Source organism: Pteropus alecto, unplaced genomic scaffold (genome assembly GCF_000325575.1).
Source record: "Pteropus alecto unplaced genomic scaffold, ASM32557v1 scaffold25, whole genome shotgun sequence".
Lineage (NCBI taxonomy): Eukaryota > Metazoa > Chordata > Mammalia > Chiroptera > Pteropodidae > Pteropus > Pteropus alecto.
Genome location: NW_006441955.1, coordinates 4597422 through 4616306, shown reverse-complemented (window position 1 = coordinate 4616306; position 18885 = coordinate 4597422). Strand labels below are relative to the sequence as shown.

The 18885-nt window shown below is 43.1% G+C and overlaps 1 protein-coding gene across 1 annotated transcript in view; it reads left to right on the top strand.

Annotated features, from left to right (window-relative positions):
• RAB3B (RAB3B, member RAS oncogene family) overlaps nucleotides 1-13793 on the top strand; it is a 54886-nt gene extending 41093 nt beyond the window's left edge. The window contains exons 4-5 of the mRNA XM_006919191.3: nucleotides 2557-2681; nucleotides 13176-13793. Coding sequence (XP_006919253.1) covers nucleotides 2557-2681; nucleotides 13176-13363 — 313 coding nt within the window. The 3' untranslated portion in view covers nucleotides 13364-13793. The remainder of the gene's footprint in view (nucleotides 1-2556; nucleotides 2682-13175) is intronic.
• The last annotated feature ends 5092 nt before the right edge of the window (nucleotides 13794-18885 follow it).

Genomic DNA, 18885 nt, shown 5'->3' with positions numbered 1-18885 from the left:
GCAGAGGTCATGAAGGATTTTGTATGCTGGGGTAAGGAGTTTGGATTTTATCCCACAGCGATGACATTTGAACAGGGAAACAACAGGTTTAGATTAGTGTTTTGGAAAGGTCATTCTGGACATCGCTAAGTGAGTTCACATACTGCTTTCTCTATAAAGTTTATTCTTGGGCCAGGTCAGGGGTCCAAGAGTGCATCCAGTCCAAGTTGGCAAAGATTCAATTTACAATGGAAATCAGCACAGCTCCCCAGAGGTGCAACATCTGAACAACTTACATCTTTCTTCCTGGAGCATAACTTACAGGGAGAAGGGAGCATGTGGGGAAGGACAGTGAAAAGGAGGCGCCAGGACTCTTGCCCCTAAGAGTGGAAAGAATGAAGATAGGAGAAGGCGGAGCAGTTGTATTTAGCTCTTCTTTAGAATAAGAGACTGAGCAGGCCAGGCACACACAGCAGTGCTGGCCAGTGCCAAGCTTTTCTCCTGCGCCCTTTTGCTAACAGCTGACCTTTGTGGACTTCCCTTCTCCCCAGGAACAGTTGCCATGACTATGTGGAGCACTGTTGGTGTCTTGGAGCCTTGAATTGGGAGTGACCTTGCAGGCTGCCTGCTGTATTCCCCCACTCCCCCACCTGTTTTGAACAGCAGTCCAGGGGGCCACCCATGTGTCTGTCATTCATGGCCTGTGTTCTCTTTCTCAGCCTCACTGTCATCTGCTTATTCCTTCTTTCTCCCCCTTCCCTTTAACAACTTCTACCTTTCCTCTTTCTCCTTCCCTTCCTCTCTCTTCTCTTTAATCCTCTTTTTTCTCCTCCTTTTTTTATTTCTTATTCTCTCTCTTTCCTCCAGTCATGATTTTTATCCCCTCCTTCCCCCGCCTTCCACCTGTCCCCATGGAGTGATTAGCTTTTTCTTTAAGTGTCTCCACACTGTTCATTCCTTGTTGGTCTTGACCTCCTTCCCTTTCTCCATCAGTTCGTACTCATTCTGCCTCAGGAACACAGTGACTCTAACACCTGGTGATGATTCCTCCAAGAATAACCTGAGTTGCTAATCTGGGAGCTGAGAGTGGATGGGGTGGGAGGAAGGAGGAAAATGACAGGAAGAGTAGCATGGGGAAATATGGAGAGTTGGCTCTAGTTACTGCCTTGAGGCTGAAGACTAACTAAGCGGCCATCTCTCCCAAGCCCTGGTCTTTGAGTTTTGCCTCTGAAAAACTTGGTCCCAGCCTAACCCCCACCTGCCATCTAAATCTCAGTGTCCAGCATGCAACCTAGCTCTTTGTTGGTTTACAACAAATGGTGATTAAGTGAACCCCATCTTTTGAGGGAATGGCTTCTTAGCTTAAAGAGAAGGTTGGTGGTGGGACCAGCTTTAGGAACAGGCTCACCAGGAACAGGCTCAACAGGCTCATCTATTGATCCAGGTTGTAGTTAGGATTGAATCAGATTGACGGGTGGTGGGACCAGCTTTAGGAACAGGCTCACCAGTAATAGATCCAGGTTGTAGTTAGGATTGAATCAGATTGAGGGTCAATGTCAAGATAGGGTTATACTTTCAGGATTAACTATTTGCTGGTTTATTCATTCATCAGACATTCACCGACAACTACTCTGCTCTGTGCTGAGAGCTGGCACTCCAAGGATGAATAAGCCTGTCTCTGCCCTCAAAGGAAGGACAGATAAGTTCAGCCAAATGTAACAGTAGCTACAGTAAACACGTAGGGGACCAAAAGGGAAAGTAATTGTTTCTACCTGATGGAGTAGTTGAGGACAGAGTTACGCCCATCCCCACAAAAAGATGTCTCCACAATATATAAGGGTCCTATTTTATTCCCTCTGTTAAAATTTTGTTTCTATTTATAGAAATAAAACATGCTTACTTTCAAAAATTTATAAAGTGTAGAAAACTATTTTTTTAGAAGTTTCATATAATCATCATTGTGTGTGAAGGAAACCACTACTGACATTTTGGTTTCTACAAATACTCATGATCTAAGGCCTTGGTGAAGGTTTATGACTCACAGAGGAGGAGGGAGAGGCTAGCTCGGCCTGGGGAAGCCTCTCTGTAAGGAATTGTGGGATTAGCACTGGGCCCTGGAGGGTGAGTCAGTGTGGGAAAGGAATTCCTAGTATAGGCAAAGGTGTAAGCCATGGAAAAGCATTTGGGGAATGGGAGAGAAGGTTTGTAAAGTGGAAGGTGATGAGGCTGGAGAGATAGGACATGAATGGTCTTAAACGCTTAACGAGGGATCTAGACTTCATTGCATTGCTAGTGGGGAGTGGAAGAGGGCAGAGAAAGCTTTTAAGGATGTAGTCAGGTAGACATTTTAGAGGAGGGATCCAAAGAGCTACGTAAGATGTGCAACTAAGGCTCAGGTGTCAGCATCTGTGACAGCCGATAGGGGTAGGTATCTGTCTGTCTGTCGTCAGCTGAATTAATTGACAGTACCTTGGGTGTTGCTATCCCCATGGAAGGGAATTGGTTTCTTCAAGCTTCACAGAGTCCTTTTCAGCCTAGGAAAGTGTCATTTATAGCCTTCTCTCTGTCTCTCTTTAGGGCCACTCAGATCAAGACCTACTCCTGGGACAATGCACAGGTTATCCTGGTGGGGAACAAGTGTGATATGGAAGAAGAAAGGGTTGTTCCCACTGAAAAGGGCCGGCTCCTTGCAGAGCAGCTTGGTGTGTACACGACATGTGTGTGCTCATGTTGTATGTGTGTGTGTATGCATGGGAGTGTGCCTTAAGGGTGTATTGTGATTGTGAATTATGTGCATAATGTGCTCTGTGTGTATTGTTTTATATTTGCATGATGTACGTATGGGCTTTGTTTTAACTAATCCATTACTCATGATATGTGCATATTTTGTTACATTGACTGTGTAAGTAAAACTTAAGTTTATGAACTCTTTTTTTACCAGCTCCTTCCACAGAAGATTTGAGGTATCTTATAAAATTATCATAGTTCATCAATAAAAAACTAAATAAGTGAGAAAACTGAAGCCAAGGGAAAGTAAAGGTAGGAGGAAAATAAGAGGAAGCCAGGGGTGAGATAAGTATGTATGTTGTAAATTCTTGGGCACGTGCAAGAGTTAGGCCAAAATATTGGCTTTGAGCTTCCTAACAACCATTGCGAAAAAGGAAATGTAATCAGTTACATGGTTCAGATATGGTCCTTAAGATGAAAACAATTCCATTATTTCAGAGAAGTACTGCTCTTCATTGGCAACTGTAAAGCAGACTTTATATGCTGTATGCGACAACATCCTTAATATCAAACATCCTTATAGCAACTACAACACTGAACATGGTAGGCTGTGTCTTACAGGTTTTCTCAGTGTAAACTGACGCTTCCTCACCAAAAATACAACTCACAACAAAAGTAATTATATGAAGGAATGAAACAATGTGGTTTAAGTATGCAGCTCAGTAATGCTCTTTTTCCAAGGTTAAAGCATCTTGATCCTTGTGCTCCACTGAGACCCTGGTGCCTGAGGTGTGTCTCGGGGGCCCTACGGCAGGACTCCTGCCTACACTTGCTTAAAATAGAAGCCTTTCTTTTCTGTATTGGAATCCAATGTAAAAGCACCTTAGAGAAATCTTCTAGAAGAATAGACATACTGCTTAGCTTTTAGCCAGTCTCCGTTAAGTATTTCTCACAACAGTGCTGTGAATTTTCAGGAGAAGGAGTTTAAAGTGATAGTACCAATATTTAGGCTAGTAGGTGGGTAAACTGTATAATACACAAGTGTGAGTTGTGTGTTATATATATTTATGTTATATATATTATGTGTGTATGTGGCGGGGAAGTATTCTATACTTCTTTCTCCCCTTTCCTATTCCCCAGGATGGTCTGGAATAGAAATTAGCAAACTGTAGGTGCTTAATAAATAGGGAGGTTGAGTCACCTTGGGTCGTGCTGCCCTTACCCCATCACAGAGGTTCTCAGGTCTAGAAAGTGCATCCATTGATCTGTGGTTCATAGAACAGTAAGCATGTGGTGAAGCCCACATCTAGGTGACCTCAGGCTATCTGAAACCCTCAGACATGCACCCTTTTTTAACTTTAAGTTGTTTTTTTAACAGATGAGAAAACTCAGGCACAGAGAAGTTGAGTAACTTGCTTAAGGCCACACAGCTAGTAACAGGTAGAGTCAGAATTTGAACCCAAGCAGTAGTCTGGTTCCAGAGCCTGTGCTCTTAACTACTTAACCTCACTGTAGAGTAAATATGGTAATAATAGGTGATATATGTTGAACCAGGCATCGTATAAAATACTTTGCATTTATTATCTCATTTATTTCTCACTATAACCCTTTAAGGCAGGTATTATAGGACATGTACAATATTCTGAAAAATAAAGTCCAGAGAGATCAAATAACTTGATCATAATTGTGCAGTTAGGAAGTAGTGGAGGCAGTATAGATCTATCAAATTTATGTAGGAACGAAGATGTAAGTGAGATTAATTCTTAGTAAAAGGTTTTAGGGAGGCACTTGAAGAGGGCCTTAACGAATTGGTCATATTTGGGTGGGCCAAGGTAACCCATCTCTGTCTTGTACAATTTCACGAGCTTTCCTCTCTTGCTTACCAGAACTTTTCTACCTACATGTTTTTCTCTCCTGTGAGACTTTGAGAGCAGCTAGGGTTATGTCTAATTTGTTTCATTATCCCAGGCACCTAGAGCAGGGTAGATATTCAGTCATTTATACATTTATTCACTTACTCATTGAAAAATGAATATTTATTGATCACATACTCTGGGCTAGGCTCTGTTTTGACACTTAGGATACAACAGTGAACAAAACAGCTATGATCCTTACTGTCATAGAACTAATGGATAAAGAGACATTAAACGAATAATTATACAAATAAATATATAATTTTAATTGTTATAAATGGGTGAATTATGTCTCAATAAAGCAGTTAAAAATTGTGTTAAGCTCTGCATGAGTTAGGACTCTTGTTATGGCAAGTGATAAAATCCCAAGTCAAATTAGCTTTAATTAAAAAATAAAAAAAGAATTTATCCACTCATGTAGCTGGGAAGTCCACTAAACCCAGGACTCAATTGCACTCTCCATTTCTCAGCTTTGCTTACCCCTTCAGCCTCCTTCTGTATCCAAATTCTGCATGGGTAAGATGGGTGATAGCAGCTCCAGATTCATATCTGTCCAACTCCTGCAAAAAGAAGCCTTCTCTCTCCCAACCACCATATATTAATCTCAGGGAAGACTATGATTGGTCACCTGTGAGTTACATGTCTGTCCCAGAATGGGGGAGGCAAGTATTATAACCTACAGTCCCACTACAACTGTTTAAAATAGTGGTTCCCTAAAGGAAGGAATGGCAGGCAGATAAAAGTAACACAAGTTACAAATGCTATAAAGAAAGAAAGAAAAAAAAAAGATCAAGAAACCTAATTTTGGATTGGCGATCTGAGAAAGTAACACTTAAGCTGAGAACTAAAGTATGAGAAAAAGTTAGCCAGGCAAATAGTGAGTATGCAGAGCGGAGGGTGGAGGAGTGTTCCACATCAAGACCAATCACAAATTTTAAAATAAATTATATTATTCTATTCATTTGAACAGTTTAGAATAAGCAAATATAGAAAGATACAAAAGTAGGTTAGCTCAGAGCTGAGGGGAATGAGGAGCTTGAAGGATAATAGCTAGTGGGTGTGGGATTTCTTTTTGAGTTGCTGAAATAGTCTAAAATTGATTGTGGTGATGGTTGCACAATTATGTGAATATCCTAAAACCATTTAGTTGTACACTTTAATTGGGCGAATTGTATGGTATGTGAATAGTAATCAATAAAACTGTAACAAAAAAAGGATGAGCCTAATGTGAGCTAGAGCTTGAAACACTCATGAGCTTGAAAGAAGGCCATGTCACAGGAACTAAACGATCAAGGGAGAAGAGTGTGAGGTGGAGAGTGGAGAGGTAGGCAGGGACCAGATCACGTGGGATCTTGTGAACCATGTTAAGAATTTTGCAAGGATGTGGTCAGGTCTGGGAACAGTGAGGGAAGATGCTCAGCCTTCCTCATCTCCACCCCAGTCCTATTCATCTGCTATGCCGTCTATTAAGTAAGTTTCAGTGGTCTGCTTTCCAGTGCAGTAGTGCCATGCTCTGCTTTATGGGATTCTTCTTTAGGATTTTGTTTTAGCTTTTCTCAACTCACTCAGCCAACAGTATAGATATGGCCACCAACTAGCATTTATTACAGCTATGAGTAGCAACAGGTCTTCTATATCCTCAAAGTTCTTGAGACATGGGTGAAGTTGTAAAGATGCTGAAGTAAGTGGATTGTTGGGAGGGTGGAGGAGTTTTGGGACTCCTCTTCCAGAAGGCATGGCATTTGGGGGCATCTGTTTCCCTGTGCCCTTCAGAAAGGAGCTTCTTGTCCCTTTCCTGGATCTGACTGGGAATGGGTCTGGCCAGAACCCAGGGAGGCTAGTAAAAGGTAAATGTGATTCTGCCTACTAGGGGAGGAGATACTCATTTAAAATGTGATTTTGAAACACACACATTCACTCACTCCAGCAAAGTGTAGTGATAAAAGCACTAGACTAGAAGTTAGGTGACTGAGTAGTTCTGCTTCTGCCACTAGTTTACTGTGTGGCCTTGAGCGTCTTGTTTCCTGTCTCTGGGTGTCATTTTGCTCCGCTAAAAAACAGTTGAATGGGAAGGTCTGTTTGGCTCTATCCGTCTTTGATTCTATGATTTCAATTCACACAATTTCTACTCATCACTCAGACTCCACAGACCCTTGAACATTGCCTTGCTTATTTTAGATGCTTGATAATTTTTTTTTTTTTTTGGATTGGAATGAACAATTGAAACCTTGTATCACTGAGCCTAGTTGCAGAGAAACAAAGACCTAGTTGGCATTTGCTAATACCTAACTTTGGTGCTGTGACTTATAGTTCTCAATGTGCTTTCACAACCATTCTCTTGTGACCCTCACCCTCCCTCCTAGCCTGGAAGGTTACATTATCATCAGCTCCATTATACTGAAGAAGCTGAGTCCATACCACTTGTGTTTTCTTGCACATAATGAGCTGTGCCATACTTTTGTGTCTTTATTTCTTTCACTTAAAGATGATATAACTTCTAGTCATACAGATAGCAGGTGGCAGGCCTAGTACTGAAACTCAGCCTGTGGATTCAAAATCCTAGGGCTCCCATTGTATCATCCAGGGCTGTTTCCACAAAAGCCTGCCATAGTTTCTCTTCAAATTTTTACTCTGTCACAGTCTTAGTGAGATTTCCTTAGATTATGTTGCGGTAACACGCAACCTCCGTTAGTAGCTTAGATGATAAAGTTTTTATTTCCCATTTACATTACATGTCACTGCAAGTCAGCTGTGACTCAGTTCCATGTGTCTTCTTACTCTAGGATCCAGTGTGGGATGGCTAAACCACACAAAGTTTATTAAAGCTTCTGGCAAGATTTGCAAAGCCCACATCCATTGACAAATCACACGATCAAATCTGATGTTGACAAAGTGGGGAGATGGGATCCTTCCACAAGAACGCACTGTAAGACACTTGGCAATCTGTAGGAATGTAAAATCCTCTACAGGTAGGGCAGTGAATAATCTGCCACAATCACTGAACACATGATGGATCCTGAGGACAGAGTGGTGAATGAGTTCCCTGCCCTCAAAATCCTCATCGACTAGAGAAATAAAATAGTAGAGAGATCATTTCAATATCCTTTGGGTAGATGTCTGTGCCAGTCTTTAGCCTGTTTGCTGTCATTCTTCACCCTTCTCCTGCTCTGCTTCTCTCCTACAACCCCCTCTGGTGTGTTAACCTTTGCAGACTATGTTTCGCAGGCTCCTGTGACAGTTGCTTCTGGCTGGGTTAGCCAGGGAGAAACACTGGCAGGTACTGCGGGTGGAGAAAAGGGAGAAACCTGCATAATCCTTCCACCCCTCACTCCCTTTAGCCACCTCCTCCATTAGCAGCTGCTTTCTTCCTCTGACTCCTGCTCCCATGGTCTTAGCTTCCTTTGGCTCCAGTAATAGTTATTTTGTTATGTTTTGATTTGTTTTTGTTTTTTGTTTTCTTGCTTTTGATAATCTTTGGGTTTCTTTACTATTCTATTTGGCCTCTGGTTCTTCTATCACCTGTATAACCCGTTCCTTCTGGATTAAATATTAAGATTTCCATTTTCCCATTGGGATGTGACTGAAACAATCATATAAGGTACTCTGGGAGTGCAGGGGAGAGGTACATTGTATGTTCTGAGTTGTGGAGTTAGAATGGGAAGAGAAAGGGAAGGTTCTCTGGAATCAGTGATTCCACGGATGAGTATAAAGATGTAAATGGAGGAGGAGCTAGAGAATAACAGCATGAGCAAAGGCACCAAATAAGAAAATGTTGATGTTTCTGGAGAGTGGTGTGAGCCAGGAATATGAGTCTGGAAAAGTAGACAGAGGCCAAACCATACAAGATCATGGGTTTTAAGCCGATAAATCTAGACATTGTACTAATTAAACTTCTGTCAGTTCCGGTGACACAAATGCAAGTAAAAATAGCTCAACCTATAAGGACAGGAATATAGCTGCAGCAAAATTAAAGAGAAGGCTGCTGGAAAGGAGATATCGATAAGTTAAGAGTCTAGGGTGTTGGATGGATCATCCACGTGAAACCCAAAGTTTCTGAGAATGAGAACAAGCCTGGATGGAAAGGAAGACAGTGAGTCCTTGTCAAAATCATCAGTGACCAGAAGGGTATTAGTTGAAGATTGACATATGATGGAGATGGGGAGGTATGAGAACAGGATGGAGAACGGATTTGAACATGTAAGTGAAGGGGAAATGTTCTTGGGCAATGTCAAGATGAAGACAGGTAAGTTTAGCTGGTTTGTAAGTTTCTGAATAGAATTCTGAGGTCAAATTCAGAAGCAGGCAATTTTGACACAGTCTATAGGTTTATGGGTCTATGACTGCTACCTTTGGACCAGATGGGTAAACATGATCATTTTAGAGTAGAAGGAATCATATCAGATTCAGTTAAGAATTGGGCCCTACTCAAGACAGCAGAAACCCCATTGTTCTGAAGCCAATTAGAGGGAAGAAAGGACTTGGGGGATGGGGGGTGGGGTGGGGCTAGTCTGATTAATTAGTTGTCATCTTCCTGACCTCACTAGATTCTCAGCTCCTGAGAATCCCTACTAATGAAGCTGAGGAAAAGGTTACTATCTGGGTCTACTAATGAAGAATCTTCCAAGGAGACTGACAGTAATTGCATGGGGGTGCATTTGGAATTGTTCTGCTAGCAAAAGAGACCCATGAGCTGGCTAGGCCCATGAGCTAGTTACTTGAATCAGAGTTCTCATACCTTGGGTACCTTGGAGATGACAGTGAAGACATGTCCTTGGCATGACATATGAGCTCTCCATGTTTAGCCACCTATTACTTCAGCCCTCCCTATTAGAGCTTTCTGCTCTAATGATAACAAATTGCTATGGTCATTCTAGCATATACCATGGCTGGTTTTTTGCCCCATTATCTGTCCTCATGCTGTTTTCCCTGTGTGGTATGCTGCACAATGCATGTGCTCACATATATATTCACGATCACATGTCTTTATCTAGCTGATATCTTCTTAGGAATCAGCTTCTCAAGGAGCCTTCCCTGGCCCCCAGGCTCATTTAAGTACCTCTCTCATGGCCTGAAAATCCCCTGGCCTCCCACCATTCCAGCACTTACCACTATAATATTATCACTATATCTCCCACACTAGACTAGGAGTTTCTCAAAGGTAGGAACTGTGTCTGACTCACCTCAGTGTCCCCCGTGTCCAGTGCAGAAACTGCAATGCTAGTTTTACTGAGTGCTTATAGCCTTCACTGTCCACATCCCCTTAACCGCACCCTCCACGCTCATTCCCACTCCTTTCATTCATCTATTCATTCAACCTGTACTCATCAAGCACCTACTCCAGCTGGGCTCAGATAAATGACATGGTCTCTGTTCAGGGAGCTCCTTCTCAAACGGGCTTCTTGCAGGGTAACATGTGCTATGTACTATGGCAGAGGGAAGCACAGAAGAGAATAGAGAGGCCCTAGTTAAGCTGAGTCCTGAAGAATGAGAAGTCAGTTAGGTGAAGCTCTTTGCTCATTTCTGGCCTTAAAGGCTCCCATCCCCATTAACTTCTGGAAGATTCCTCCCCCTCTCCTCCCCTGCCACTCTCCCTCCACTGCATTTCTGCACAGCCTCTGGTTTACTTTACTGGGGTTAGAAATGTTACAGTGTGCTCTGCCAATGTTCTAACTAAGAGGGAGACAAGGGGGCATAAGGGATAGAGCCTTGGCTTATGCCCTATCTCTGAGCCTTGGTTTCCCTATCTGTTAATTACAAGTAATAACCCTTGCCTCACCTCAGGTCCCCTCGCAAGGTTGTTTTAAAATTGTATTTGTGAACTGTTAAGGAGTCTGCACATGTGAAGAACTGACACTTGATTAGTGTGTCTTTTCTCCACAATTAGATTGGGTCTCCCTTTGCCCCTAGCACTCATCACAAGACCTGGTGCAAAGGTAATATTCAAGAAAGACCTGGCTTATTGATTGACAATGAATGATGACGAAAATGAGGGTTTTCCCAAAGGTCCTGGGAGACAATGCAGGGGCAAGGAAGCTGGGACAAAGGTGGGCTGGGAATATAAGGGAAAGCGAATTGCCATGTATTCCACATGCCAATCACTTCACATACTTCCATGCGTTTAATTCTCAATACCACCCTATGAGGTAGGTAATATATACCCCATTCTACAGATGAGGGAACAGGTTGAGAGAGATCAGTCAACTTGCCTATGGTCACACAGCTGGTAGCTGACAGAGTCTATATTCAAATTCAGGGTTGTCTGACTCCTGGACCTCTTCCCACTGGCCATGTGCACAATGTGGCATATCCTCCCCTCCATGCCAGTTCCTTAGAAGGCATTTGTGCCCCTGACCTTGACCTGTGTCCTCATCTTCATCTGAACTGATAGTTTAAGCCTATTTACGTTGTTACCTGATGCCTCTTTCCTAAGCAACATCCCCCCAGCCCAACCACCTCCTTTAACACTGTCACTTGTAATAAGAGAAAGGCCAGAGAGTCAATTTTTATGATATTCATTAAGGAAAAGCTACATGCTAGAGGGTCTCTGAAGCTGACTAGATTTCTACAGCCTAAGGATAATGAGTCAGCAGTTGCCTCCTTCATCACACCTCCACAATTAGCGGGCACTTCTGCAGCTTGCCTTTTTCAGGCTGGGAAATGGGCTACAGGAGAAGCTGTCAGCTGGAGGTAGGCTGGCAAGAGTTGTGAGTGCCTTCAAGCTGGAATGGCCAGGGGAAGAGGAGCCTTGTTTGTATCTGGGGGCTTTGGCCCTCTTTATGGACAGTAGGATAATAGGGAGGAGGAAAGAAACTCCTCTTCTTTGCAGGAGAAGATGAAAAAGAGAGAAAAAGAAAAATAAGTGAGAGAAGCAGAAGAAAGAAAAGGAGCAGAAAGAAACTGTCATTATAACAAGCAACTTTTGTACAGCATTTACCCATCATCTCACTCAATCCTCCCAACCACTCTCAGCAGGGAGACACTGTTATTACTTCTATTTGACGAACGAGGAGTCTTGAGACTCAGAGAGGTTAAGTGATTCAGAAAAATGAAGTGACTTGCCCAGAATCAGACACTGTGGTAGTCAGATAAAAGCAAAGGAGGCCAAAGAGAATTATAAAGGAAGAAAAAGATGTGAAGTGGGGATGGGGGGAGTAAGTGAAAGGGAGAAAGAGGAAAAATTGGGAGGCAGGGCTATGTATGGACTTGGGAGATCTAAGCCCAATTTCCACTAATACAGCCATGTGACCTTGTGCAAGTTATATAATCTCTTGGAGGCTTCATTTTATCATTTATAAATTGGAGAAGATTATATTTACCCAACAGGTTGCTGTGAGGACTAAGTAAGATGTTTGTAAAGCTCCTAGCATGGAGTCTGGCATACAGTAGGTGTTCAATAAATATTAGGAACCCCAAAGAGAGAACATAAAGGAAAAAAGAGCTAAAATGAAAAAAGGGAAGAGAGAAGCTTTTGAGGGGAAATATAGGCTCAGAAGGAAAGGAAAGAGGAAAGTGGACAAACAAAAGAGGAGGGAGCAGGCTGGTGCCAAGGAAATGATGGAGAAGTTGGTTTATGCTTTTAAGGGCTGCCACCAACCTGGCCAAGGTCCCTCAGTTGGGAAGCAGCCACTTTGTCTGAATCAGGAGGGCCTTTCTTGTCTCCTGGGACAACCAAGTTCTGTTCATTGTCACAGGAAACGTTAAGAATCTCAAGGTACAAAACAGACAAGAATGTCTCATGCTTTAGGTGCAGTTTTCCCTGGGCCTTTTGTTGGGTTTGTGAGGGGAGGGAGAGATACAGGGGAATTCAGGGAGGAAGAACCCCATTAAGTGGAGATAAACCAGTGCGTCTGGGAGTAGAAAGGGCAATGGAGCTTTGCTTTTTTCAGTGTGGATCTTGGGGTGTCTCCCAAAGCCCAACCTGGGGTGAGTGGGAGGCAGGAGAAAGAGGAGGAAAAGCTCTGGTCAAAAAGGCTAAATCCTGGGCTTCTCATACTGGTGCCTTTACTTATCTTGGGCAAGTCAGATTATTTCTCTAAGCCATAGTGTCTGCATTAGTGAAACAGAGAGTCTGTCTGGATACTCCTTCCCCCAGGCCTGACATGAGGAACAAATGAGATAATGGATGTGATAAGTGCTTTGCAAACTGAAGTACCATGCACACATATTGGACTATTCACTCTATCAGAAAATATATCTAATGACCTCCCTCTGTGTGAGGCACAGGGCTATACACTTTATCTTTAGTCTTTGAAGTAATTCTATGAAGTAGGTAAAATTATGCCTATTTATAAACCATGCCATTGATTCATAAAAAGAATAGGTGATTTCCTGGGGTTAAACAGCTGGTTAATGGTAGAGCCAGGATCTCTCTGATTCTAAAACCAGTGCAAGTAATTCCTGCCCTGTACCATCTCCATAAAACAGAATCCTCTGCCAATGGAATTAGGCTTCCTTGCTTCACTCTTGAGTACTGGCTGTATTGTTCCAGAGTGTTCTGGCTAGGGAGCATGAAAGGGAAAGGAAAAATCCTTACCCGTATCTCTCTTCTCTTCTCAGGGTTTGACTTCTTTGAAGCCAGTGCCAAGGAGAACATTAGCGTGAGGCAAGCCTTCGAGCGCCTGGTGGATGCCATTTGTGACAAGATGTCTGATTCGCTGGACTCAGACCCCTCTATGCTGGGCACCTCTAAGAACACTCGTCTCTCGGACACCCCGCCACTGCTGCAGCAGAACTGCTCATGCTAGGCAAGGCCCACCAACCCGATCACCCCTTATTGTGGCCCCACACTCACTCTGCTTTCCCCAGTTATACTCTGTCCATCCCTAAGCCCTGAGCCAGCTGAGTTGCTGCTGTTCTTTGCCTGCAGTGGAGGTGGAAGCATGCCCCTGAGGTTCTCTGCATGTGGCCCCACTTATAGACACTCAGCACTAGACTAACAGCCAGGTCACAAAGTGGGTAGAGATTCACTTTATAAAAGAAGACTCCATTTTACCAAGGGGATTCGCTACAGGGACTTGGAGAGTGAATTTCTTTTCTGCCTTTAAAATAAGATTTCCTCCATCCACCAAAATTTGACACACACCCACACACACACATACACACTTTTCAGGTTCCTGGCCAACTGTATAAAGTGAGGCCCACCTACACAGTTAATCCTGTTAAAAAGAAAAACCTCCCCACACACAACATGCTTGTTTCATATCAGGTTCCCTGTGGGGCTTCCTCTCACCACAAGTCAAGCTTTGGCTCAGAAAGCCCTATGCCTGTTATCACGGATGCCCACAGGGCCTGGGCAGTTGCTGTGGCGACAGGCCAGAGCTAATCTCCAGAGAGCTCAGACTCTCTAATGATGCTGAGGGAGCAAAGGCTGAGTCAGAAACACACTTAAAAGAAAAAGATTATTCCTTGTAAAATGTCAAAGATTCTTGCTATATGAAAGAGCAAACGAGGGAGCTCAAGAAAGACAAAGAAAAAGAGAAACACAGGCAAGACAAAGAAATAGGTCATGAATTTCTGGTTTTGCTGCTTTCCAGCTGCTTCTTAACTATGGAACTTGATGAAATTGGTCACTGGTTTTTAGACTCCCAGAATCTGAAAATTTAGAGTTGGTAGGATCCCAAATTTTACCTAGTCTGACTGGTTAATTTCAATCTTCCTATTCCTGACAAGTGGCTGCCAGACCTCACAACCAAATCCCTTCCTCTAAAATACACCTTCTAGGCAGGGACAGGAGCTCACTGTTCACACTATCTTTGGGCAGCTCTCATAATCAGAAAATTTTCCTTGCTTTAAGCTGAAATCTGTCTCCAAAAATTCTTCTTCTTTTTCTCACTCAATTTGTACCAGCTCTGCTGTCAGAGACCTCACAGACTCTACTCCCTCTGCCACCATGACCCTCTTAGATGACTTGAAAACAGAAATTGTGATCCTTGGGGATATTCCCTTTTTGTAAGTCAAATGGTTCTAATTCCATCTGCCATTCTTCATAGGGTCTTCTCTCCATCCTGTCCATTTTTTCAACCTATTTTTCAATCACTCCTGAGTAGTCCAACTGAAAAACGCGATTCTAAGCAGAATAAATCTAAGGGGGTCATGACTCTGACAAAATTGGGAAAACTAAACTCAGATGTCCCAATCCCAATCTAATTCTCCTGGGAGTAAAACCTTAACTTCTACCAAAAAGCAGAATTGAAACCACTCCTGGTAGAAGCCGCTTAATTAAACACCTAAAGAAAAAAACAAAACCCCAAAAAACCCTGTGTAATGAACTGAATGGATTTGCTTATGATTCCAGCTTGTTTAGATATGGCACATGTTTGGTTTTTAGCTGAAATAATGACTTGGAACTAGTGATGATTCCTGAAAATTTTTCCTCCCAGCCCTGGCCTGAATCTCCAGCTTCCCCTTGCACTAACATGACTCCTCAAAAGTCGGTGAGGGAGGAGAAAGAGTCTCTCCCCAGTTTTCTCTCCATTTCAAATGCAGCTCATTGTCCTAGGAAAGTACATTAACTAGCAACAGGTCTAATGGACCACATAAAAGGACACTCCAGACTCACCCCTATGGAGACGTTGCTTTCTTTAATGCAGTGCAGAGGACAGAACTTCGGTCTTGGAATGAGGAGACCTGGATTCTTCCCTTAAATCAAGTGTGACTCTAGACTAATTACTTCCCTATATGAGTCTTAATTTCCCACTTATAAAATGAGGGGGTTATTTAGGTAATTTTAAATGTCCCTTCTGACACTAATAACTGACTTTTTTTCACCTTCATTATTTCGGTTGATTTGCAAAATAAACCCTAGAAGTGAAGATTATCACCCCAATGTCATTGTAGCTAACACTGATGTCACACTTACTCTGTGCTAGGCATTGTTCCAAGCCTTTTACATGTTTTAACTCATTTATCCACCCAACATCTTTGTGAGGGATGCACTATAATCAACCTCATTTAAAGATGAGGAAATTAAGGTACAAAGAGATTCTCTAGCTTGCCTAAAGTCATATAATGAATAAATGACAGTAAAAAGGTTCAAACCCAGGCAGTAGTCTCCAAGGTCTGTGCTCTTCACCACATTCTATACTACATTTCTTATAAACTATGATCCAAAGAGGTTAAGAGACTTGGTAAGATCGCATAGCTAGCAAGTGCGAGAGCCATGTTAGGATTCAATCCCAAAGCTATCAAGTTTCAAGTCCAGTAGAGAAAAAGATTTATGTCCCTAATCTGTTAACAAATTGCTCAGTGATTCAAACTAGTTTGAGTTGATGGATGTCTAGCAGAGTCAGTCTCTTAAGACAACCAGGTCCCATTGGTCTGAGCAAAAAATGCCCAATGCTTCGCAGGCCCAAGCTCTGGCTTTCCCTGTACCTGCCTCTGTTGAGCAATTCTCACCTAGCTCTCAAGCAGTGCTTTTAAGCAGCCTCCCTGCTCTAGCAATGGGGCATTTGGGGGAAGTGACTTGATCGACTTTTCTGACCATGGAAAAAAGTAGTGCCTTCATAGGGCAGTGGTTTTGGCTGTGCTTTTTCCACTGTTAAGTCGTGTACAAGTCAGGGATAATTACTATTGTTCTGGGCAGTAACATCCATCTACTTTAGTACTAGGATTTCAGATTGAGTTCCTCGTGACCTCTGAGTATTTTAGTACATATATCAAATATTATTTTCTCTCCTACTGAGTATCCAGGCAAAGAAAGAAAAAAAATTTTTTTAAACTAGTCAAATTCTTTAAATCTCAGGAGCCAGTCCAAGGGAGCAAGCATCTTTACAACAGATGGAATCAAGGGTAAGATGTAATAGTGGCAAACTCTTCTACTGGTGACAGACAAATAGACCTGCTTATGAGATGGCAATTCCCCAGCACTGCTCTGTGACCTCATTTCTGCTGAGTGGAAGGCAGCAGCTTCCAGCTGATTGCAGTACAATGTTCATCAATCACAGTAATAGCGCAGTTAGCCACCAAAGTTCAAGCTGCATAATATGTTAGTGGCAACTTGTCCCGGTTTTCATCTTATTTAACAATCCAAATAAAAGATTAAAACAAAACAAAACAAAAAATACTCGACCTCTAAAAAGGCAAAAGTAGGCCAAATGTGCAATACAGTATTATAGCTATTTATAGAACCTGTCCTAAATGCCTGTGTATCTGTAAATACAAAGTGATTCGTAGCTTATTACTGTCTCCTCAGTCTGTAACATTATTAGCTTCTAGAAGCAGCAATGGAGTGGAGTGTACCAAATAGTCACAGACGTGTCGAATATTAGATCTGCAAGGAAGCTTAGCGAAAATCTTGTTCAGTTTCCTTGCTTAAAGAGAAGGGAGGTTGAGGTCCAAGGGTGGGAGGAGATTTCCTAAGGTCACTCTGAGAGGGCATTCGTGATAGGCCCAGGACTAGGTCTTGAATCACCTCTGGGAAGAAATTCACCTATTCTGTATCTATTATGGGCCCAACACTACTAATTATTAGATAAATATAGTTGAAAATAAATGATCCCTGCCTATAATGTACCTGCAAGATACCTATTATCTAATGGAAGTGTGTTTCTATATTATCCCAATTTGTCAGGGAAGGAAACATAGCCTTGTAATATTTGACATTCCTAAGTCACCCTCTACGATCATTTGAACCCACCTCTGTCTGACTCATGCTCTTTCAATTTTCTTCTTCAGATTGTCTCTCAGATAAAATGTACATGGGGTGGTGGAAGTGATACACCCCCAAGGATTCTCAGTTAATTAAATAACCTCAGTTGGGACATTGATTTAACACTTACTTTGTGACTGCACCCTTCTAACATCCATAGAAAGAAATGAACGTCCTTCCAGACCGGACTCTCCCACTCACATCACCTGCTCTTGCCCCAAATTTCTAGCTTGGGTATCAAGTTTCCTAGAGGGTCCTGTTTGTTGGGGTTTGTTTGCCAACAGTTTTGGATAAGGGGAAGGAATTACAGCAACCAGTGTGCTGGCCAGCGCCTTGGGGCTCTGTAGGCGATGTTCAGTCATCTGCGGGTACTTGGGTACAGAAGTTTGACAAGCACTCACTGTTACAATGAGCTCCTTGGGCTACAAACTATGTCTCATTACTCTCTGCATGCTCAGAGAGTATGCAGAGAAAATCCACCACATATATATATATGCATAGATATATTCATCTATGCATATTAAGCACTCTATTGACGTGCATTCTGAGCCAAAATTGCAGACTTCTGAGAAAAGGCTCACTTGCTGCTAATGCACAGCTCTCCCAGCGCCTAGGGGCTCTGTAGGCGATGTTCGGTCATCTGCGGGTACTGGGGTACAGAAGTTTGAGAAGCACTCGCTGATACAATGAGCTCCTTGGGGTACAAACTACGTCTCATTCCTCTCTGTATCCTCGCGTAGAGTTCAGGGCCACCCACAGACAGCGTGCCCAGGAATGCTTAGACCCACCCTTCCATCGTCCCATTTGTCCCTCCATCTTTGTCGAGGAAGAAGCAAAAATGACTGCCTTCACCGGGCGTAAAGACGTAATTTGGGGGAGACTTCAGACCCTTGTGGGTCTGACTTCTGACTCTGTCACTTATTAGGTGTGTGATCACCTCTCTGATCCTCTGTTTTCCTCATTTTGAATGCGTATACAGGGACCCTTACGACGGGTCCTTGCGGAAAGTTGAGAAGAAGGAGGTGTCTGTTCCAGTCCTGAATTCTGATTTCAAATTTAGAAAGCAAGAAGGAGCAGAGGCCTTAGGAAGGAGCCCCCGGGCCTCTGGGATGAAAAGAGATCATGTTGAATTGTGGCTCTGGAACGCCCTGTGTCCACACTCCAGGGAGGTGGATGTGCTAGGACCGGCCTGTCTTCTCTGAAAGCCGAGGGGTCCACGCAGGTTTCCTTCGAAAATCCACCATATACATATATATGCATGTAGATGAATATATATATGCATATATATGTATATGGTACATCTGGCAAAAAGCTCTCTGGTGACGTCCATTTTGAGCCGGAACGGCAGTCTTCCGAGATACGGCTCACTTGCGGCAAATTCACGGCCCCCCCGGCGCCTCGGGGCTCTGAGGGCGATGCTCGGTCGTCTGCGGGTACTGGGGTACAGAAGTTGCAGAAGCACTCACTGACACTTTGAGCCCCTAGAGGTCCAAACGACGTCTCATTCCTCTCTGTATCCTCGTGCAGAGCTCCAGGCCACCCACAGACCGCGTACCCAGGGATGCTTTGGCCCCTCCGTCCCTGGAGGCCGTCACCCGCTGGAAAGAGGTCAGTTGGGGG